This window comes from Argiope bruennichi, chromosome 9, assembly GCF_947563725.1.
Source record: "Argiope bruennichi chromosome 9, qqArgBrue1.1, whole genome shotgun sequence".
NCBI classification, from domain to species: Eukaryota; Metazoa; Arthropoda; class Arachnida; order Araneae; family Araneidae; genus Argiope; species Argiope bruennichi.
The window spans coordinates 2069877-2095181 of record NC_079159.1 but is presented as its reverse complement, the minus strand read 5'-3'; the positions used below and the strand labels follow the sequence as shown (position 1 = coordinate 2095181).

The window sequence follows — 25305 nt, the reverse complement described above, 5'->3', positions numbered from 1 at the left end:
GCATATCTTCAACATGACTCAGTTATTAGAAATATTATGAGAAAATTGAACAAAATCAGACTGTATAAAAATAATTCTCTTTTGCAGCCATTTCATGTCTATGTATCTCATTTGCTTTCAAATTGTTTCTTGTTTTATCCAAATCGTGCAGGATTCTGCGTTCTGCAATCGTTTATGAATTCTCAAATACCAAAAATAGTCCATATAACATTATACTTCATCACCAAAAGAAATTCATTTTTTTTTATGTCAGTTCAAAAATAGGAAATGTAATTAATTATTCAAAACTTATGAAAGAAAATATTCCGATAAATAATAAAACTTCCATTTTTTAATCATGTAGAATACAAAGCTAAAATTTTCATAATTCTGATAAGTTTAGTTGGTTTGGTTTAGTTTTATTAACGTCTTGTTTTAAAGCAACACTAGGGCTATTTCGGGATGGACCTTGTAATTCTGAATCACGGTCAAATGACAAGAGCGACACCTGAGTTGGCAGTCCTTCTCCAAACTTCCACATACACCAGCGGGAGGACACTCGGCCCCTACATATTTAAACTGCACCAGACCCGCTTGCACGAATCGGGTCTGAAACCATCCGGTTCCGAGACCTTACAACCAGGCCACAGCGGCCCTTCTGATAAGGAAATCCAAACTAAGGAATACCATCGAGTCCAACAAGAGTATCGATGCCGCAAGTGCCATTCTATGAAAGCGTCATAGAAATAACATTTTTTAAATAGTCAAACATGACGAGGTTACAAAATTAACCAACTATACCCTAGGCGCCACTTATCACCACATTCGAGATTTCAGAACGGCAATCAGTCGATCCAAGTACTATTCTATCCTAGTTACTTCCCAATTATTTCTTCTACCGCGGGCGTAAGGCCCTGGAAAAGTCATGGGGAGAAGTATCATTCCTCATACATTATTGAGCCATGACTTTTTCATAGTCAACCAGGGAGAGTAATTTAAATGTATGAAAAAACAAATTGTCACATAATCCTACTGGGACGAAAATTTTATGAGGTATTAGCAGGTCCGCGATTATTGCAGCAGAAGTCTTTCTAGCAATCTAAATCTGTACTCTGAGCCCCTTAAGACATAGTGCGGTTTTGCCTTGTCATATAATTGTAGAAATTCAGAGCACGGCATATAACCAAAGAATGTTAGAATACATCTGAATACAAAGGAAGAAAATAACCATCGAAACGTTTTAATAAAAAAAACTTTTCTTACAGAAACCGTAAAGGAAATTCCAGTAAAAATTAAGCTAAGAAATGAAAAACTACATTAAAATATTTTCAAAGAAAAGCATGAATTCTTATGGCGTTGAAGACCTCCGCAAGCACCGTTGTCCAGTGATGCAGTACAAAAAAATCCATCCAATGACCAGAGTGATGAACACGTTATTCATCAAACTAACAAAACTGTAAAAATTCTGGTTGCAATGATTGGAAGAAAATGGATCGTCATTGGGAGACTTCTTGTAAGAGAAGCACAGCTCTGAAAATAAGTTATGATAAATTTATAAAAATTGAAAGAAAAAATGATTGGTTAGAGGAATTTTTAAAAACATTTTATAGCAAAAATAAAACAGAATCTAAGCCATTAGAAATTAACATAGAATATTATATTATATTACACACACACACACACACACACACACACACACACACACACACACACACACACACACACACACACACACACACACACACACACACACACACACACACACACACACACACACACACACACACACACACACACACACACACACACACACACACACACACACACACACACACACACACACACACACACACACACACACACACACACACACACACACACACACACACACACACACACACACACACACACACACACACACACACACACACACACACACACACACACACACACACACACACACACACACACACACACACACACACACACACACACACACACACACACACACACACACACACACACACACACACACACACACACACACACACACACACACACACACACACACACACACACACACACAATTAGTAATAAAAACCAAGTTAATAGGAAAATAAGTTTCAAAATTAAACCAAATAAAATAAGAATCCTGCCTAAACAACTATTGACTTCTCGTGACTCGAAAATCCCCTGAAATCAGGCCTAAGAGAAACACCATTTTTACAGAAAAGAAACAAAACAATAAATTAAAAGAATACAACCACTAATAAGAATACAACCACTAAATACAATAACATAAAATAACTATATAATAACTCTCATAACCAATTATGAAAACAAAAGGAAAGTACATACCAGCAGCAGACAAAATTTTTTTTTTCTAACATAAGCTGACCCATTTTTGTTTTCCGCGTCCTAAACTGTTTTTGCTAACGCCATTCAAGGTAAAAAATAATTGGAGGGTCTCAGCGCCATCTATTGAGTTAGTTAATATGTAACGGAAAGTCTTTTTATTTTAGGCAAAGGATCAATCTCAAATCATCTCATTTTTAATTAAAAAATTAATATATAGCAGTAGTTTCTGGGAAATTCATTATTAGTTAAATTTTTAATGGGATTATTTGTTGCTTCAATGTAGGAAATTTTGTTATTACAAACTCTTTTAATCCTGTTAATTTGTGAGAATTAGATTTTTGAAAATTTTAGAGTTTAGATTAGAATAATAATTACAAAGTTTCATTGTTTTAAAGTTGAATTCATCCCTTTTATCGTAGATACCAACTATTGTTTTATCATTAGCTATTTCGATTTTTAAATCCAGAAAAGTAGCCTGTTGATTTTTATTTGATTCTGTTAGAATTAAATCGTTTGGATAGCAATTAGTCACAATATTGGTATTATCTAAGTTTATCAAAAGTAAGTCATCAATCTACCTCCACCCCGTTTATTAAATTATATTTAATTGTTTTTTTCTCATAGTAATGTAGGAAAATATTAGCTAAAGCACTTGAGAAAGCTGTTCCCATTGAAATGCCCTTTACTTGTTTATAAAAATTAATTCCATGTGTGTGTGTATACAGTTTTAAATTATATCGTACAAAGCATTATTTGCATCTAATTGAAAAAAGAATAATTTTAAATAAGTTCTTCAAATATGTTTAAAATGTAGACGATACATTTTTAGTGTGTGTTGCTGCCCCGGCATTTGCTTAAAAACTTTGAAACGAACATTTTCGGATATCAATTTTATAATATTTATTCTCCCAATATTATTTACTTTACAATGAATGTTGAACTGCACCATAACAATAAAGTCATTATCTGTACTTGCTTTAATATGCAATTTATATCCTCCAAATATCGACAAGTTATGGAACATTAATATATTCAAATAGAAATTAATATACTAAAGTAATTACTTGAAGGAAAGAGAGGGCGTAATCTTACCATAATAAACTTGAGTTGCAACCAATAATTACAATGAAAAAAGTGAATGAACGAATGAATTATTCAAAAATTATTTGAAAGAAAAAAAATTAGACTAAACTTAATAACATCGGTGAAAACAAATTTCTTACAAAAATCAAATGATATCCAAATGAGCTGCTATTGTCATTAAAAGGTTTCAAGGATGCTTCATTTATATAAGTACTAAAATCAGTTCCAAATTTTTGTTACATATTTTTCTATAACAAATATCTGGTAGGTCATCCATTTCGATTGATCAGATAATTGATTGGCTTTTTGATAACCACAGACATGTTGAAGAACTTCCCATATTATTGGATTCTTTCAAGCATTTGAAAGATCATTTAGGTGCGAAACTCGATTCTTCTCAAGCTGTCCCAAAAACAATAACGGTAATACATTAATATTATTCGGAATCTACAGAAGAAACTGAAATAACTTACTGAGAATCAGAATAAATGATAAGATTTGATATTCATATATTTTTAGTTTATCTACCTTATTACAATGATGCAAAAAAAAAAAAAATCACCGATGCGATACATTAGCAGAATATTTCATTTAGAATTTAACAGCCATTTTTTTCTCTTTTAGCAGTCAGTGTTTCTTCTCGAAAACTTTCTACCCTGGCTATTGTTAATTTTGTAATACATCATGAAAGTCGCTCTTTTTTAACGATTCTAGAAAAAAGTCAATAGTTTTTATGTTAGGAACTAAATAGTTCAAGTAAGAAAAGAATTTCAATTCTTACCACAGATTAATGAAGGAAGAAAGGCACATTCTAGGAGTTTTGTTCCAGTTTTCAACCACTTTTTCAGACGATCATCGCTCGAGAACTTCGTGTGCAGGAGCAAAGTGAGGCGAACGAGGAGGACTAGAGTACCCACTCCTCCAACAACCATCAAGGCATATGGCAACTTTGCACTCATGGGACACTCGGTCATGTATCTGGCACCTAGGCATGCGAAAATTACGGAATGACTTTGGCAACTGTACCGTGTAAAATTATTTCATATAAAAAATCCAAATGGAATTAAAAAGGATATCTATCATAAATGCTGTCACATCAACTGTCATTCTTTAAAGAAAGATTACGTATTTCGAATGTTCTCTTGGCATGACTCGTGGGAAAATGTTGCCTATTCTTAAATATTTACCTCAGAAAATCCAAATTATCCCTAATTTAAAAGTATTATACAAAGCATGCCCATGTTATCTTGCCATATCATGCTTGTCAAACTGTTAAATAGAGCCATTTTGATGTGAAAAAACGGTAAATAAGTTGTAGTGAGGGTAAACGTTTTGGCATAGTCCGCAGATGGGCGACCCAGCTTAAAGAGGGCGGTGTTTATGTTGGAAGGTTAAATTTCATATTCCAGTAACTCTTGTAAATTTGAAAATAGAAAGACAATTTAAACTGTACAAATAATCTCTTCTTCCCAAAGAGCAACATTTGTAATCAGAATTTTTCCGGTGCGCAGAAAGAATCCTTTAGAAATTATAAATTGAAAATGGTTTCTCGCTTTTAGTTATAACTTCATTTCTTAGAATCCGTTATATTCATTCATCTTCATTTGAAGACAGTTAATACGTCACTTCTTTAGCTGAACCAATCACATTCCATTGCTTTTTTTTTAAAAAAAAAAATTTTTCTAACAAGTCAGCGCGGGTTTCGGAATAAATCTCATCCTGGCACGTGCTATTCATTGAGGCAAATTTTGAATTCAGTTTCAGCACTAGGAATTTTGAATTTTTCTTTCTTGCTTACATTTTTTTCGATGCAATTAGGAAAGGAATCTTGAAGTTAACTTCATTTCTCATGTATCTTGATACTGATGTTTATAATAATTTAAAAGCATTTTAATGAATGCCTTAAAGTAACGAGTTAAGCATGCGATGCACTAGAAATTTCTTACCAGGGATTTTTTTTTTTTTTTGCTTTCTTTTATTTTCACAGACGTAGTTAGAAAATGGAAGTGGGGAAGAAAAGGATGGCGGCGTGAAATCTTCGTTTCTTTCCATTTCCATAAATAAAGGAATGCAGTTTCGATTGCCCGAAATATTTTCTTAATAATTCAGTATTTATTTGTTCAGTACTGTACAAATTAATTGGGACAAATTTAAGTTTTCTTAAACTGCGTCCTTTCACAAAATTTTCTTACCCGATATCCATTTCAACATTTTTTTTACGAAGGGTGGTTGATTATGTCTGTTCTGAACCGGTTAGAGCGCGTGATCCTTACACATCGAACATTTTCGTGCTAATTCAGTTTCAGCTGCTATTTCACCTATTATGTATGTTGTATAGTTTCCACGTGTATAAAAAAATGGACATGAATTCCAGGAAATGAGTTAGAAGTTTTATCCTAATCTTACATACTTCTATGAATGTGAGTGATATTTCTGCAGCAGTTAGAAAATCCAGTTTAAGGAAAATTTTCCAGGGTTATTAAACCAAAATGGAGAAGTAAATGTGGGCACAAACATAGGTCTACGTCAGGGATAGACGAATACTTGAGAGATATAGTAAAATGAATCTTCGCAAGATAAGAAAAATACATTGAAAGAAATTATTCGCTATGAGTGTGAGCACTCATTTATTTACAGTATGGCATAGGAGAATGACGAGAATATAAATTAAAATTTATTTCATTTTTATTATTTTAGTTTTCAATGAAGGTGGTATTAGGTCAGATTGAGATTCTGTTAAGATTTTGTATTAGGTCGCGTAATGTTAATGCGACGAAACGCATTCTGAGCTTTCTCGTATATAAAGTGTAGAAATGGCTCTGTAATCGTCCAAGAATTCGAACTCCAGATTTTGTTCAATCCCTACATTTCAGACATTTCCAAGTTCGAAAATCACGTCCGAGACATTAGATCTGTCCATCCGTCCGTCTGTGTATCCGTGACAAAGATAATTAAAAAATGTTTTGAATAAACATATAAAATTTGGTTTATGGTCTTTACATCAAATTTGTAGATTTCTGTCAAATTTTAAGCGAAATCCATTCAAAAGAAGTTTTTCTGCTCGGCTTTGGAACAGAATACTATTTGTGTCAAATGTTGAACCAAATTTGTCAAAAGGTTGAAGGCTATCGGCCAGTTCTTTTATGTGCATGTAGCCGCGATAACTAAAGAAAAAAAAATCAAAGACTGAATTATATGTGATTTGCTGACTACAATTTCAGTTCTGTGTGAAATTTTAGTTTCAATCGGTTGAAAAAAGGCGTCTAAAACACAAGCTCTATTTTCGACTACCATTAATCGCCTGCCATGGATTAATCTCCAAAATACTTGCTAAAGATCACAGAAGATTCCGCAAAAATGCTGCCAAAAAATTTACGCCAAAAAGGCAATATTGCTATGACGATAAAGGTCAAACAACCCTCAAATAACCAATTCTTTGTTTTATTCGAGAACCCCTTGAAAGGGGAATAACATAAGGAATATGCAAACAAGCTTGGAGAGGACACTTCAACTACAAAACTTTCCGTTGATCGAAATTTTTCCTACAGAGGATTCGATCAACATTTTTGTTAAATGTTGATCTAAGCGCTGGAAAATACATAAAAAACTTCTTAAGTAGCAAGCATCCTCAAAAGCAGATGTTTCGGAGTTATTTTATTAATAGAGGACTTGGCAGATTCTTACCAGTTTAGGAAACGATGAATTCAAAAATATTCATTTCAATACTCGAAACAAAAATGGTGCTTTTTATGCAAACGGTTTTCTGAGGTGTCGGCTTGTTTCAACAAGAATTTGCTACACATTTCCACTTGTCATAAATGCAAGTTAATAAAAAAGTTCATCAAAAGAAATTAACTGTATTATTTCACGTGGTGATTCTCCAGATGTAAATCTCATCAAAAATGTGAGGAGAAATGTGAAGATATGTGCGAATAAAATGGACAGCGGAACCAGAAGTGAAATGATTGAGAAGGTCCTAAAAGTTTGGAGGCGTGATGACTTCAAAAATTACAAGAATCTATGCCGAAACATGTGCAGAATATCATCGAAGCCAGATCACAGGATGTATTTAGTATTAAATTACTATGCCATGCGTGTAAATGTGCTTATCCTATTAAAACTATTTGTATGAAAATTTGTGCTTTTGTCCCAATTCATTTTCCATGTAATAAAAGTGGGAAATTTAAAAATTGCATATTTAAAAAAAATATTTTTAGGGTTTGATACTTTTTTTTTCCTACTATAAAAAAATAAACTGCGTTTGATAATTTATTTCGTTTTAATTTGTCGATGTATTATAATCCAATAAATTTCGAACAATAAAATGCTATATAAAGTAAAAATTTTCTTAACGATTCGATATTTTGGAGTGAAACCTCTCTTTTAAAAGTAATTATAAATCAAAATTAGGAATAAATGCAGGGTTTCTTGAATGAAAGACGCTGCAGTTGCTTCTTAAAATTCTTGGCCTTCGGAATTTTGGTTAATCTTTTTTTTAGCTATTATTTCACATTTTTATTTCTAAGATTCTTTCAATTTCCATACTCTATGAATAGCTTCAGATTTATAATTTTTCAATGCTCTTTTAAATAACCAAATGCGCAGAAGTCAATGGGTTATGCATTTGATGATTCAGCAGGATTGGCCTCAATTTTCACTTTATTTTTTCCCAAATAATTTTATATTTGACTTTAATATATGGCAGCCTGAACTTGATGACATGTTATTGTTTGAGGGTTAGATATATAAGGAAAGGGCATTTCTTTCTCAGTGCTGGTTGTAAAATATTTAAATAAATCTGGGAAATTGATTTATATTTCTTTCACTCTTATTCTATTTGATTTTTTGTTTTATTTGACCATAGCTTACTATACCTACAATATCTAACCAACCTATCATGATCGTCAATACCTACTAGAGACTTTAAATTCTTTTAACCGAATTATTAATTTTTCTTGCGATTCATTAAGATAATAAATCTTCTTTTTTGCACCTCGTTTGCTTCGATAAAGCCAGATTTCATCGAATGTTGTGAAATGTTTTCATTTTTTAGAAGAAATATTTTTTCATGTTGAATTGAGTTCTACATTTAAAGTCATATATAAATTAAAGGAAATGAAAAATATATCTTGTTTTTTATATGATCCATTTCTTTGCTTAACTTCTTATACATCTTGAAACATTTACTTGAATTGGTGGTTTTCTTGCTGAAATTAAAAATCTTTCCAAAAATAAGCCGATATTGCTGATGATACATTTTTAATTCTATATAATTCTCTGATGTATATATACTTACCATATGCAAAAGATCTTTTAGGAGGACTCAAAAGAATATTCTAACATAATAAATTGTATAATCAGTTGCTCAACATTCGATTGTGCTACTTTAATAGCTTAGAAATCCATTATATCTATAGTTAAATGTCATTTAAATTAAAAATAGTAAATATGTTTACCACGGTGCGAGGGTTTTCATAACTAAATTAATTTCCAGCATATGTCATCAAATTTTAACTCACAAAAGTTTTCAGAAATGAAAGCCATTGTGTTGTGTTTGTTATGTCTAAGTTATTCTTATATTTAATTATAAACATTTTTTATTGAATTTAAATTCAAAATTCATTTTTAAAAATGAACAAAAATTGTCTAATCAGTTGGAATTTCTTAAAATTCGGAATCTTGAAATTGAAAATTTTAAGCTTATTTTGACTTCAGTTTTGATGTATTGATTATCTAGATTATTAGTTTACCACATTTTAATTTATTTCCTGAAAAAAAGCATAGCCAAGATGTTTTTCATAAAACTGTATCAGATTGCAACAATTTTATTTTATTTCAATGCCGCAATCCCCTTGACCATCCTATCAAATGCAAAATGAACTTCGCACTTTAATGCAAGACATAAGGGAATTTGAATTCCAAGCAATTACGGGCTTTCTAACTAAAAAAAGAATAAAATTATTTTAAATTACCTAAAATTATGCGGAAAATATATTTACAAGCGAAAAATCGAAGAATATTTTAACTTTTAAGGCTCAGTGGTAAGTATGCTTACCATTTTCAGTTTCCCCTGAATGATCTCTAGTAAATATATTTACCACCTCTTATTTTATAAATTAAACGACAAATCAGCGAACTTTTGAAGTTTTAGTATTTATATCATCAGTTCATCGTGATATAAGCCCCAAAAATTTATTTGTCAATGCCTTAGAGTTATGCCTTATAAAAGGTTAAATATCTCTATTAAGTAGATACAAATTGTCTTTTACTATCAATTATATTTCGATTTTTGATGATATACTTCCTTTATAGTTTTAACACATTTATCGATAACAAAATAGAAGCATCTCTCTGACAGAAACAAAAACAGTCCTATGCCCATCGTTACAAATCTACAAATTCCACTTTGAAATGAAGGCCACGGTAAGGTCTCGGCTTCGGAACCGAGTACAGTAGGTTTGACACCCGATTCCACCAAAGAACTGTCATGTAAGAGGGTCTCTGGCATGTTAAATCCTTCGGGGTCAAACGTCCTCCCGCTGGTGTAGTGTGGAAGTTAAGAGTGGGGGCTACAGCTCAGGTGTCGTGCTCGTCATCTGATTACTATTCAAAATTGTGAGGTCCATCGCCAAATAGCCCTAGTGTTGCTTTAAAACGGGACGTTAATATAACTAAACCAAACCAAATACATTTTGAAACCGAAGACAACTGCGTGCATTAGATTGTAATTTAGATTCAATCTATTGCTGAATACAAAACTGTTTTAAACTAAAAGGAATCATGTTAGTAAATTTTTAACTGACAGATTCTTTTCAAGGATCAGGTATTAAAGTTCCAGTTTTGATGATGAAAATAAGAAGGTGATAAAGAGATAATCTGATTTATATTGCTGATCAAAATGATTTTCTTTACTGTCATCAACCATGGGATTGGAAAAAATTAAAATTTTACTTAACTGGTCATATATAATTTTTCATATTATACTTGTATATTATTATTATTATTGCCTTTTTTTCTTTCATTTGAATCTTGTTCATCAATAATAGAAAGGTTGGAATTTAATCTACATCCTTAAGTACAGTCATTTATTTGAAAAATAAAGCCAAACTCAACACAAAATGAGGCCCGCATATGCTTACATTACTGTGACTAAGCATTTTATTCTTAAAACGTACGCAGCTCATTAGGTAAGAATCTTATTTCTGAATAAGATTTTACTGCCTTAGAGCTATGAGAGCATTTGCTCATTCTGAGACAGCACATGATATTAACTCTAGATTCAAACTACATAACCGAACTCTGCTAAGAAACAAACGCAAGACGAGCGAGTTAACGAGACAAATGCTATGGAAAGAGATACTCACCCATAAATCCTGCTGATATTGGCAGAACAAGCAATAAAACATGAAGTGGAAATTGAATACCTGAAAAGGACAAGATAAACTTTATGAAATGGGAAGTAAAAATGACATGCATCTAAAAAAATTAATTCAAAATGAATTTTTTGTTCATAAATTAACTTTTTATATTTCAATATTATTTACTATTTACTTGTCGAATTTGCTCTGCCGCACCCTGTGTAAGTTATCATAACTTTAGACAGCATAGCGCTACTATAAATGTCTAAAAACTCTGATGTTTCGATCACAATTGCTCAATCTTAGTCGGGCTCCTACAATTTGACATCTCTGAAAGTCTGAGAAATTGTCTTAAAATGACATTTTATGCTTTTGACAAATATACAATACGTATGCAACTTCACTAAAGCTATCTCATACTACCATACATACTTTTTATATTAAAAAAATTGGTAGCTAGGATTATATTTTAATACTTAAGAAGTGCATTCTTAAATGTCACTTTTATTTAAAAGTTTTTCCATTATTTTGATAATCACCTGTACTTTGGAGGATAGAATTGAACTGCTCGGAGCGATTTTTTTTATTTTAATTAGGATTTAATTAAAAATTTAAGAAATGTTAACGATTTCTACTATAACTTCTGAAAATATTACAGCACAAAAAAATTTACATAATCTTTAAATTAAAAAATCTTTTTAATGATATTGCTATGGTGCATATTTTTTCAACTTTTAAAAGCTAGTTTAAGCACAATTTTCAACAACCTTTGTCACACACACGCGCGCGCGCACACACACAATGCAATTTAACCTTTACAGTTGCATTTTGTCCATTAGAAAAAATTAGCTTTTATTAACATGTTGCCATAACGTTGGCAAAACTCAACTTAAAATATTAAATCTTATTGCAAATTAAACCTAGAAAAACATAAATGTAGCATGTGTTTATATGAAATAAAACATGAAAGTAATATTTTCTAAAAAAAATAAAAGAGATAAAAATTTGTGACTTTTAAAATAGCTATATTATTCAATAATTGTTTTATTTAACCTGCTAACTGTGTATGACGAAATATTTCAATGCAAAACGAATTGAATATAAGTTAATTTCTCAATGAACGGGTCAAGTCAAAAGTAGTGTCCATTCTAATTTAATTCATTTCTGTACTGTTGGAAATAAGCATGCATATCGAATCGGAAGGATAATCTAAATGAAGTAAGCAATTAGATTTTATGTATTTTGAGACAAATCTTTGGATAAATTACAAATTTTCATTCAGATAAATCGGACCTTTCAGTCTTATTTAATGACTTATTTTTGAGACACTCATTATAAAGTGTTCCACTCTTTTCTGAAAAAAAAATGATTTGAGTTCTGAAAATTGGAAAATCGCTATTTCATAAAAAAAAGGCCATTAGACCCCCCATTGAGGAAAATCTATGTCTGAGAGTATTGAGGTTTCTCCAAGACTGATTAGTATAAAATGATGAAATTGTTGTTTGTCTTAAAATAATGATGTTCAAAGGTTCATAACTGGTCAGAATTTGGTCTTAGAAGATTGAAACTTTTTTTTTACTTAAAGAATTTTTTTATCGAGGATTATTTATAGAAGTGAAGGACTGAAAAAAATTAGATTTATAATTTTTTGTCATCCTTACATTTATTTTCTATAGAAAGAAATAATTTATATTTAAATCCATTTGAAATTAAAAATCAAAAATTAAATTTTATGATGAATTAAAAACCTATTTAAAGGATAATCCTTTGAGATATTATTTAAATTACAGAAAGTATTCTGTTTATAAGACTTCAGTGCTGAACTATTCTAATTTCTTTATTCATGTTTTTTTAAAAAAACATGTTTGGTATCAGCAAAATAATTTCCTGCATTAGTTGAAATTTGATCATTTCCATTTGAAACTAAAGTTCAAATTTTAAGGCATATGGTAGAAAACAAAAGAAATATATAATTCAATGAATATAATGGCTTAAAGTTTTTAAAATAATCAATCTTGTAAAGTATCAGGATTTGAGCCTTAAAAATATTTTCCTGAAGAAACTATTAACACCAAATAAGAAAATATTTAATTGAATAAATAATTATTGTGATAGAAGCAATATAATTACTATTTCCTACTCTATTACTTTTAAAAACAACGTAATTTTGAAACTTAAAATATTTCAAATTTAATATCGTCTCAAATTACAAGCACATAATGTACTGAAAATAATTTTATTAAAATGTAAGATTATAGAATTATATTGTATTGCCTTTTGAGATGAGATAGTATTGTATTAAGATTTTTTTTTAAAAAAAAAGCTAAGTATAACATTTGTTATTAAGTCGTTTGGAGTGATCCGTTGAAAGATTTCGTGAAGAGATTTGTTTGTAGATTATTTCTCATCTAATATACTATTTTTATATTATATTCGATAGTTATTTAATAATAAATCCAAACTGAGAGAAACTTGAAAAACAGAGAAACTTAAACTTACCGAAACTCGAGAGACAATGGCACACGCAGAGCCAGATACCGTAAAAGAGTCCACAGCCTTGATCAGGGGAAATCACATCCGCCATCCCTTCGTAGCTGTTGATGCTCTCGGCCAGTTCCTCCTCAACCTCTCGACGTTTTCTTGAAATGTCCGCTTCCAGCATGGTTTCTTCTATGTCAGGAGGACTTGCTTCGGCTCTTTCATAAGTTCCCGCAGTTGCTAACTCCTGTCCACATGTGGGTTCTGTAAATGTTTTTGAATGTTCATAAAATATTTTTATAAATTGACAGAGGGGAAACTACCTGTAAGTGGCATATTTTTTTCGTTCCTGAAACTAGTAAGGGGATGTTAAGATATATAATGCTCCCAACTAAATATTTATTGATTCCCAATGACGTAAATGGGTAGCGCTTGGCACTTGCGCAAGTAAAAGATAGGGTGGCGACCATCAAAATTTAGATATCGCAACTTTCACGAGTTCCTTAACGTTAAATACTCTTCTGCGTCTCTGTATTAGTATATGAAATAATGCCATTTATTTTCATGATTTTTTTTAATATAATCTTTAGATACGAGGCCTCTAACATCGATTTTCACAATTTCATACAAGAGCTTGTTTAATTCCATATATAAATTAAATCATTAAGCATTCTTGGAAATAGCAAATAATCTTTTATTTAAAAAAAAAAACAGCTGTTTTTATTTTATCTTGGTGCATATCAACAGTCCTTTCAAAATTCAATGTAAAATCACAAAGGCGTAAATATATTTATAAATTGACAGAGATGTTATATTACCTATAAACTGCACATTTTTTTTTTCATTATTGTGATTAGTAAGAGAATGTTAAGATATATAAAGCTCCCAAATAAAGAGATTTTGATTCCCATCCAGAAGTGCCTCACGCGGGGAGGGGGCACCTCGTAACTGAAGATGAGAAGCTTCCGGCATGGTGGTTGGTTCTCGCCACCCTTGTGGGTATACAAATAGGTGGGGTTGGCTACCTCCTATTGATGACGGGACGTATTTCTTAAGGGAAAGGTTGTACCGTGGTCGGTGATGCCCTTAGGACTCACAGTTCCCGCCAGTGTTGCTGTTGCGAATGTCCGATCATTCAAGTTTTTCCACGTGCCTTTGGGCGGATCGAAGTAGTCAGTCAAGGATTCTCATCCACAAGTCAAGAAAACGTTGGAAAAAAAATCCATAATTCTCATGCAATGTAAAGAAATGCTGCTGCTGAAATCAAAATAGAAAGTTCATATGATGCAGAATTCATTTTGTCCTGCCAAAAATTCACATAGAGACGTTACTCAGGGTGAGTCCAAAAACGAGATGCGCTGAAGTCTTGGGGCATATTATGTAGCATTGGTACAGATTCCGAAAATTTACGCTATTTCACGATTTTAAAGTAAAGAAATAAAATTTACTTCATCTAGAATGAAAGAGTAAAAATTCCCTACCAGATGATTAGAACTTTGGAGTACCACTTTTTAGAAACACTTGTATTATCTTGGTATCATGTAAATTGCCCGTTTGCGATTCCGTACTATAATAAGAATCGATTCTGATTCGAAAGAATTTTCTCACAAGTCAGAAGATGAAAGAATTAACAATAAGAATAAAGATTTAAAACCATTTTTTCAAAAATCGTCATATATAGCAAAGAAAAATTAGACGGATCTCAAATGCTTATCAAAAAATTACAGTGAGCCATTCTAAAACGATCACATGCCAGTTTGTTTACATTTCAGTGAACGCCAACTCTGATAGCAATCAAGATAAATGAAATACCTTTGTACTTTGTTGGCAGCCGAAAAGATCCGATTTTCTATACAGTGTCGATTATTTTGGAACATCAAATTTAATCCTCTAATTTTTTTTTGGATACGCTTCTTTCGACAGAGACGGTCAAAAGTTTGACAGGATTAAGTTATATTAATGTTCCATTTTAAAGCAATACTATGGCTATTTTGGGACAGGACTCGTCATTTTGAACCACGGTCAGATGACGAGGACTACACCTGAGCTGGCACCCCTCTCCAAACTTCCACACCACGCCACACCAACGGGAGGATGCTTGGCCCGGGTTGCTCTAACGTGCACCAGACCCACTTACACGACGATTCTTCCGTAGAATCGGGCCTCGAACCTGAGGCGCTGTAGTTCCGAAGCCGAGACCTTGCCACCAGGCCACCGCGATCTCAAAGTTTGACAGGGATCTGTTATTCTGGTGGCAAGATGGCACACATTTTCATTTAGTTCTACTTGTTGCATTGGAATCATCTCTCCGGAGGAGCACATACAGAAAATCAACTGGGAGTTTTGGTTCACAATTATATAAATATTACAATTCTGTCTATTTCAGTCAAGATGTTATTCTTGAGATTCTATAATTACCATACACACTAATCTGTAGATTATTGAAGTAGACGTATTTTGTAAGGATTGACAACAATGGCATAATGACAACGCTCGACTTAAATATAAATATGGATTTTTTGGGGGGATGTACCGGGAAGTAAAAGCTTGTAAAATTATCATAAACTCGTGGTTGTATTCTGAGACAATTGCTACATTTTTCTTTGTGATTACTAGATATACAGAAACTAAACTTCTGGAAAGTGCCAAGAAGTAAAAGGTAACGAAAGGATAACTCATTTAACAGATTTTGAAAGTGCTATTTTAAACACTAAAAAAGATACAAGTTTTAAGAAACTTTTTTTAAAAACATTGAAATGATTCTTGTGATGGTGATTGAAATTGAATGAAGGTGATATTAAAACGTTTTACTTACCAGAGGCACATGCACTTGGCTCTGTGTAAAGATCTACGGGCTCTCTCTTGCCGAGAAGTGGGACGGTCTGAAAAAAGATTTATTTCATTAAGGACACGCAAAAGAATTAAATACCTGCTTCCCTCCCTTAAGGACATTTATTCTGAAAAATGACACACACAATGCTTTAATGAGCAAACAAACACGTTATCTCGAGTGTGACGGAAAGATTAAACACACATTATCAAAGCAAGAGTGTTGCCTTTTGTTTACTTACAGTTATCGACCATTAATAGAATTTAAAAATGAAGACGAAGGTTCATCGAAATGTAAAATCTGTTGTTTTAAGGAAATGGCATACAATTGAAGGAGAACTTGGCTATTTTAATTCGAATTAGAGGGTTATTTTTTATCGATGATAAGATTTATTATTAACAGAATATAATGTAGCATTCTGTTAATACGAAGTTCTAGGGACAAGATAATTAGAATGTCCGATTTGAATTAATTTGGTTTATTTGGAGAAAATAACCATTTGCAGTAAAAAACTTCATTTTTCTGAATTATATTTTCACCAATTAAATACATTTGTATTATGTGTCCAGTCTGATCTAGGATTTTTTTTAAATTAGTGATTCTTTCGAAGAAAGACTTCATTAAATTTAAAAAAATTGTCATTTTATTACTAAATGTTACTATTAGATGTTAATGACACCATTTATTGTAAAGTTTCTTGACTGTGCTATGTACTGTTTATTAAAGTATATAACTAATAAAAAAGATTATCTTTAAAATAGTTAATATACAGGGTGTCCCACAAGGTATGCAGCATCTAATGTTTACATATCCGGATAGAACATGTCGAAACGAGTATTTTGATGTATAACATGTGTGGTCCCGCATATAGCGTTGCATTCTAATTAAGGTTTGAAGCTTGTGTTATCAAAACTTCAAGAAATCAGAAAAAAAAATCCAATTGAAAATCAATGTTTATTGAGAAATTTCAATAAAATAGTTTTTTAAAATGTCGGCAATTCGAACAAATAGCATAGCAAAGTTTGGAATCGAAATTCGCAATTATTTTCTGCTAAACATCTGTTCCAATTTCCTTGCCCTCGGTTTTATTTGCTGTTCTCCAGTCTTCCAATGGTGAGGGGGGCTGTGTAAGATATATTGTGTCTTCCCCGTAAACCAATTGCACGGGTTAAGCTCCGGAGAGTAAGTTGGCCAATCTATACCATTACCTGTTTTCGTAATGGAATCCTACCCGATCAGTCTATTGTGAAAATGTTCCGCAAAGAGATCGAAATTTCGCCGAGTGCAGTGAGGTCGAGCACCATCATGCATAAACCAATAATCATTTGTCTTATCTATGCCATGAAAGAATAGGATGACACCGTCATTCAACACGTCAAAATGAGCTTCATCGGTAACATTTTCTGTAGAAAAAACTTGCCCAATGATGCCTTCGGTAATAACGCACACCAAATGTGAGCCTAAGTAGGTGCAGTGGCCGAACTATTGCATGATAAGGATTTTCAATGGCCCAGAACCTCCAGTTCTGTTTGTGAACATATCCTTGGAAGTGGAAGTGCGCCTCATCGCTGAATCAGATCCGATTAGAATAAATTTCGCCACATTCAACCTTATTAATAATCGTGTTTGGAAAATCAAACCTCCTTAAACCCTCCAAATCGGTCAACGGTTGATTGATTTGAATTTTGCAAGTAAACAGAGCCGCACTCCTCCTCATTATCCGATACACCATGCTTCTGGATATGTCGAGTTGTGCCACCAGTCGTACCGAAGTTGATGGACTTGTTTCGCGCACTTCTTTCACTTTCTGAACATTAGCTTCCATTCTTGCAAGCATCGCTTTTTTTTTCAATCGCAATCATTGTCCAACACAGTGCCTTCTCCTTAAATCTTTCGTATGTTCTTTAGATCGTCGTTCCTTTTATGATGTGGTAATTTCCGAATTTTTTTAAACTTTTTTCACCACAGCCCTGGTGATTACAATTCATGATAAATCAGCACCATGAAAACACGATGCTCAATCGAATATCTGCTCATTTTAGAGCCACATTACAATTTCTTATCGAGTAGTACTCGACTCATTCTCATCAAACCTTTTTCTAGCTTTATATGACGCGGCGAGAGTTTGCATATTCATTTGCAGACACACTTTTCCTCTCATTGGTGGCCACAAATCTGCATAGTCACCTAGGGAAGCTTCCCTGTTGTACAATCTTCGTATGCTTCTAATTTTTTAATACAAACTGTCGGATTCGCAATGAACGTTCTTCGTGCCATTAGACTATGACGCACTATTCGGGGACGCCACATGTTATACATCAAAATACTTTTCTTGATGTTTTTTATCCGCATCTGTAAATATTAGACGCTTCAAACCTTGCGTGACACTCCGTACTTTTGATTATTATCTATTTAATTAAATAGCTATATACTAGCACATTATTTATTCATATTGTTAAAGGTTAAAAATCTTTATTATCATTTTCAGTTTAAACATTGACATTTTCTACTGCTGTAATCATTTCAAGATAATTTTTCATTCATTTTAAATTTTTAATTAAATTGAATCTTTCGCCTGGTTCTATCATTTTTCAATCATCAAAACTGTGCAGTGAATGCGTTTGATCCCATTGTGTAAAAAATGGACTTATAAAACACTGAGCAAAAGGAAGACAAAATGAACATTTTTTCACCCGAGAGATGAAGTGACACATTCATAGAAAGAACGAGGCTTCTATTCTGTCGCGAATATTCAATGACAGATAGCGATACATTATGTACACTGAAAATAATAACATAATAATTAGATTCACGTACCGCACATTTCCTTACGCATACGTACAAGAAGTATATGCACTAAACTTCTTTAATCGAGAGACTTATTTGGTCCACAATTTTTACTTTCTCGTATACGTAAGAAAAATAGTCAAAAAAATTCAATTGCAAGATTTCGACGAATCTTCGCGCTTCAACTGTTCTCGAGTCCGAAAAATACATTTTGCCTCGATCTTTCTGTCCATCTGTGAACACGATCACTCCAACACGCTTGGAAGTAGGCGGCTAAAATTTGGAATATGGAATGACACACTCAACGGTAGTGGTTGGTTTGAAATCTGATAATATGTACAATTCTGACTGCAGAATTGTACATATTTTTTTCCCTTCATTTTATTTCTCCAGTTAATTTATGAGTTATGATGCTAAAATGTGTTTCGAAACTTTCTAACATGATGTTCCTCGTTCCCGCATAAAATTTTGGACCTTTATGCTGGAATGAGTTCCGAATGCCTTACATGGCCGTGGCGAACAATAGCTATATAGTATTAATTTTTGGTGCAATCTTTAGTGATTAATCCCAAGAATGATGTTAATACACAAGTATCTGAACGCAGGATTTGGGCTTCTCTTTCCCATGGTTTGCTACAGCAGCCACAAGGTATCAAACAAAATATCATTTATTTAATTCATTACATTTAGATGAAAGAATACCGATCATCAGACGATCACCCATTTGACAGATCACAATTTCACATTTCAGATGCTCAACTTGTATAAAATCTTATCTATCCATCACAATCATTCATCCAGAATTTCTTTCAAATGGATTTCGTACAAAATGCGATTGAAACCTATCGTATGGTTGAAAGTCTTTATAACAAACGGTAAAGTCTTTCTTTACGGTGTAAAGTCTTTATAGAGTATTTATATTTTAAGACAAACTTCATTTGACTAGCTTAAAGAGTTTAAGTTATATTTTTACACACAAACAGGCATCATTCCAAAGATGTATTTTTTGGACTCGGGGAAATGAAAAGTGAAAACGAGTCAAAAATTCGCTTTCTTTGATGATTGAAATATTTTCTCTTTCTATGTTTCGTTTACTAGAAAATAAAAAAATAAATAAAATTAAAAAAAAAAAAAAACAGATTATTTTTTGAGAGATTTCGTATAGTAAAATGCATAAATACTAAAATACTTTGATAGTAGCTGATGCAATGGTTATGAGACTTAGAATGAGAAAGACGATGTCTTCGCTAAAAAACTGAAGTCTATTTCTGAAATCCCATAAGTAGTTGGGTTTTTCAAGAACCATACATCACATTAACAATGCCTCATCTTCTTGGATATGCTATTAACCTCGGAAAAAATCACTATTTGCGTAAGTGCTGCCATCCTCCCCTCACAGAAATGGAAGCTTCATAGGCTTCATTCAGGGAATACATAAATCTGAGAATTTTCTCTGTTCAACAAAGTTTAAAAGCAAGGAAATAAATTATTCTAGCCGAATAAATGAGTAAAAATTCTTGATTCGGGGCCAGTTATTGATTAGAGACTTGCATCTATATCATCTTTCCTCCCAATATCCACATTTAAAGTTTAATTATCAAAGTTTTTATTAGAACTTTTTCTATATAGTTTACAAGAATAATTCTTTATTTCTAACATTAACTGTACTTATCGACTCATCGAAGTATAAATATCAAAGCAATTTCATAATTCACACAGACTTTTCGCATTCATTCTACATTTAATGGATGCAATACTGCATCTTGTCGAAAGCTTTCCCAAGTTTCTGATAAATACGACCTTTCATGAATTTATTCAATACAGTCTCCAAATAAAGGTTTACGAAATCTAAAATTGTTACTCACGTCATTCATTTATTTTATAAAAAAATAAATTTTTTTGACATTCGCTGCTCAGAAAATTTTCAGAGAAACAGCTCGAACTATTTTTTGAAATACTCGAACCGTGTTTGAATTACTGATAAAAAAAAGTACTTCTCACAGAAAAATGCTGTTGTAGAATTATGGTTTTTATATCAACAAAAAGACAGGTTCTGTAATTATTGTTATCCGTTGCATTCGCAAAAATAAAGAGGTACAGTCACGTATTTTGAAAAGTAAAAAAAAAAACATACTTTGCATTCCAAATAAAAAGATTGTATTCCGGCATCTAATTGATAACTCCATTTTTGGGATTTGTATTGCTTTCGGTCAGCATATCATTATAATTCTAAAATGATTTATGAATCTGCCAGCGAATGAAAGAAATTTAATTCATCGTGAAGGAATATTTTTAATAACTATGGAGCATGAAAGCTATCTAAAAAATTAAAAAGCGAGGAATAATTCACATTTTAAACACTTAAAAGAACAAGGCAATTTTGCTTTGTCTGAATGTGTTTATGTTTCGTTAAAATTTGATATTTTAAAAATATTCAATTTCTGTACTGTAAATGCATCTTATTATAATCGGCGATGTCAGTTATTTAAAATGTAACAATTATATTCAAATTTACACAATATAAATTAGCTTTAAAATTTTCTCAAAGAATTTATTTTATCCTAATTATGTAATAAAAAGACAGTTCTAATCAATGTATCGTTTATTTTAAACTCGAAATGAAAAACTAGTTTAGACTCCTTAACCATTTTTTCGTTACTTTAATTGGAGTTTTTTTTAATAGTTACTTTTAAGATTAGTGGCCTTCTTTTATAAACATTGCTGTAAAAACAAAAGACTACATATAATTTGATTTTTTTTATTAATTATTGTTCCATGTTACTTTTGTATATTTTCTTAACAGTTTCTTTTTAGGAAAGGTTAAGAAACATTAGTATGCATCATTATGTTTACTTAATACTGGCGCTCGAAAACGGGGACCTTATTGCCCGCTCTTGTCCTAATTTATTTATTTCGGGACCTATTTTATCTGATTCCTAATTTACCTATTTCGCGATTGGTGTTTAGACTCTTGGAAAGAAAAATAAATGAGCAACTGCAGAATATCGAAGTTTACATCAAAGTGAGTGTATTTTAAACCAAAATATCTTTGAATTCAAGCAATAAGTTAGCTGCTTTTCTCTATTACACAGCGACAATTAATAACAATTTTCAAGTTTTTGAAATAATTACTTTTTGTTTGATTTATTGTTAGTTATCGTTTTAAAATTCTTCACTTTAACTTTCTTGCTTAAGTTATGCGTTATTACAGCATATAAGACAGCATTATAAGCATCGGAAACTCATCTCAACATTGACTCGTAACGACTTTTTAAACTTTCAAAAGAACGAGAGAAAAGAAAAATACTTTTTGAAATCATATCTGCATACAATAATTTAAAGAATTCAATGATGTGTTAAACGTTTGAAATTTAATCTACGATCTTTACATCAAAATTGTAGATTTCTGTCAAGTTTCGGACAAAATCCATCATTGTGAATTCTATCACTATCTGCCCATGAACAAAAAAGATCCAAACGCAACTATTTCGATAGACAAAAATCGGCACATATTTTTTTAGGCACTAGAATTGTAAATGGGGGCTAAATTTTGGGTCAATACCGTCAATCCGAGCTCACATGTCAGGAAGTCTATTAATTCATGTGTGAACGCAATAACCCAAAACAACAGCCAGTTAGATGAATGAATTTGGGCAAATGATGTTTATATAAAAGTTAATGATCTGCATCTAATTTTGAATTGCATTGCTTTCTCAGTTGTGCTATTGAAAAGCAGAATTAGTAGGACAAATGAAATTCAATTTGTAGTTTTGACAGTTATAATGTCGATCCATTCTGCCAACAGCAAGTTGAATATGATGTTTTCTTCACTGGTTTCTCTTCACTTTCTCACGGAATTAAACTCAATATTTTACTTAATGGGGCAAATAGGCGAGAAAGTCTTGAAGAGGTTCTCTTATTTCACTGCATTAAGCAGAGGCCAGTTTTGAACTCAGCTTAATGTGTCAATTTTATACAAACAAAACCGTGTTGAGAGTAGAAGAGCCTTGCAGATTTCAACAATATGGTTTAGTTTAGAAGTGATTTTTTAAATCTGGAGTCGCTTACCTTAATTTCTCGGCAAAACAAACACTTTTCTCTTACTCCCACCCCACTCCCGTTGCAAAATTAAATGCTTCACATTTTCTCCATATCTGATACAAACTCATCCGTTCTTCGGTAATGAATTCAAAGAATTGTCACTTACTTCTGCAGTGGAAGACTGCGATTCATTGTCTTTTTTCCCTTTGTCCATTAGGCGAAAATTTGAATAAATTATTTCAACTTGCAGTTTTAAGTAACTCGTTATCCTCGGCAGGCTTACTACAAGGAAAGCAGTGGTGGCACAGAATTGATTCTGGCAACTTCTATGATTTTCTCATAACTGTAAGATGATAATTTATGGATGTTGAATTATTATCATTCTGGAGCATAAGGCATTTGTGTAGGTTTAATCCCAATAGAAAGATTCTAGGATGGAGCCATAAAAGCATACACCTTTTTATCGAGATCGTTTTTAATGATGGAAGGGTATCATAATTACAAAGTTATAGAATACATTTGTCATTCTTTTAGACAAAAAAAACAATATGGGTGTAAAAATATATTGCCATTTTCTGGGAGCAGTCGGAAGTTACACCTCCAAAGTTAACTTGGGCCGAATAAAAATCCTGTTGCGTAACGTACACCACATATTCTCTCTAGACTACTGAAACGTATTAGTACGTTGAATTAATTTGTTGAATTAATGTCTAGTTTGGAAGCTACCCAGGATGTATCTTGGCCCAGTAACGTCTGAACCATCACGTTGGTTATAAATTTGTGAAAGGTTCGATTCCCCCAAATATCTGTTTATATGTGATTTGGTACACATTGAAACTACTGTTATTATCCTTCTGTTGGACTGCCATGGAAATTTCAAATGCCGACAGCAGGTTTTGATGTCATTCTAGTCATCTGACTATGGCTCGAATTCGAAAGAATACTCTCAAGTAAAGCTCCATCCTAGAATCTGTGTAGCTTTGTGCGGAACATTACGCTTTGACAAATTAATGATACTCGCGATCTACAGTAAAGGTCAAAGCTGCCAAACATGCAGTTACAAATTTTACATGGGCACTTAATGTTTGCCATGTGATCTTAAGGCCACTTGAAATGACTCTTTTGTATCTAAGTAATTTCAATTGCCTTAATTCCAATCAAACCTAGTTCTATCAAAGAATTTCCATGCGCATACACATAGCTCAGGTTAAATTTGACATTGAGTATCAAACATTCTTCCACTGGGGTGGATGCAGTTTTCGTCCTCTGAATACCATTCAAAATTTCAAGCTCCATCCAAAATGAACTTTCACGTAGTTTACAAACGACATAATAATGTAAAAGTAATGTAATGCTTGTTCGTTTAATAAATAATTACTGCATTTTATTTTATATGCTATTCATCAGGGTTTTGTTCCAAAGTTTATCTGAAACCTTTGAATTATTAAATTTAAATTCAATTCAAAAACAACGCTCATTCTTCAACTATATTTGCTTAGTTTAGTTACATTAACACCCCGATTTTAAAGCAACACTAGGTCTATTTTGGGACTGACCTCGTCATTTTGAACTCCGGTCAGATGACGAAGACGGCACCTGAGATGGCACCTCCTCTTCACACTTCCACACCACACCACACCAGTGGGAGTGACGTCCGTCCCCGATGGATTTAACGTGCACCGTTAATGCTTATACGATGGCTCTTTGATAGAAACGGGTCTCGAACCTGAAGCCCTCCAATGCCTTAGCCCAGACTTTGCCGCCAGGCTACCGCGACCTCATGAACTTCATTTGCAAAGAAGATAGTACGGAACTTTTGTGACAGTACACGGGCATCTAATCAGCCGTTCAAAATTTGAGTTCCCATTTCTATAAACGATCTATCGGATATTCTGTATGTGTGAAGGACATTTTAGATCAGATTTCAGAAATTAAGATTTACGACTGTTTTCTGAGACCCTCCCCCCTCCTTTTTTAACTAATGATATTGGAAGTTATATTTTTTCCAATTTCAAAGTACATTTATGAAAAAATTTAATATTTCGTGTAAAAATGTTATACATTTTTTCAAAATCATTGACAAAATTTTTGCATGAAATTAAAACTTTTTTCAAACATTCTCAATCAAAAATAACCTTGTTTATATTTTATTTTTATTATTATTATATAGTCATTGATGTATTGACTAGGGACTGAAAAAAAAGTTTATGAATTACTCAAAAAATATTGCAATTTCAAGAGTGTAAAATCATATAAATTTTTGAAATTTTGATTTTATTTTCAAAGTTTAAATGTAGCATAGCTTTACAAGAGTCCATCATTGCCCTTACAGTTTTGTTCATTCGCTAGAGACTATTAAAAAAAGTAAATACATTCCAAATTTTAGAGATA

General features: G+C 32.3%; 1 protein-coding gene across 1 annotated transcript; it reads right to left on the bottom strand.

Annotated features, from left to right (window-relative positions):
- Positions 1-1214: 1214 nt before the first annotated feature.
- Positions 1215-23212, bottom strand: LOC129984629 (uncharacterized). Its single transcript, XM_056094552.1, has 6 exons — positions 23081-23212; positions 16072-16138; positions 13278-13520; positions 10785-10844; positions 4202-4405; positions 1215-1509 (listed from the first exon to the last, which is right to left on the bottom strand). Exons 1-6 carry the CDS (start codon positions 23126-23128, stop codon positions 1328-1330), a joined length of 804 nt encoding a protein of 267 aa, XP_055950527.1. The 5' UTR covers positions 23129-23212; the 3' UTR covers positions 1215-1327.
- Between the last annotated feature and the right edge of the window lie 2093 nt (positions 23213-25305).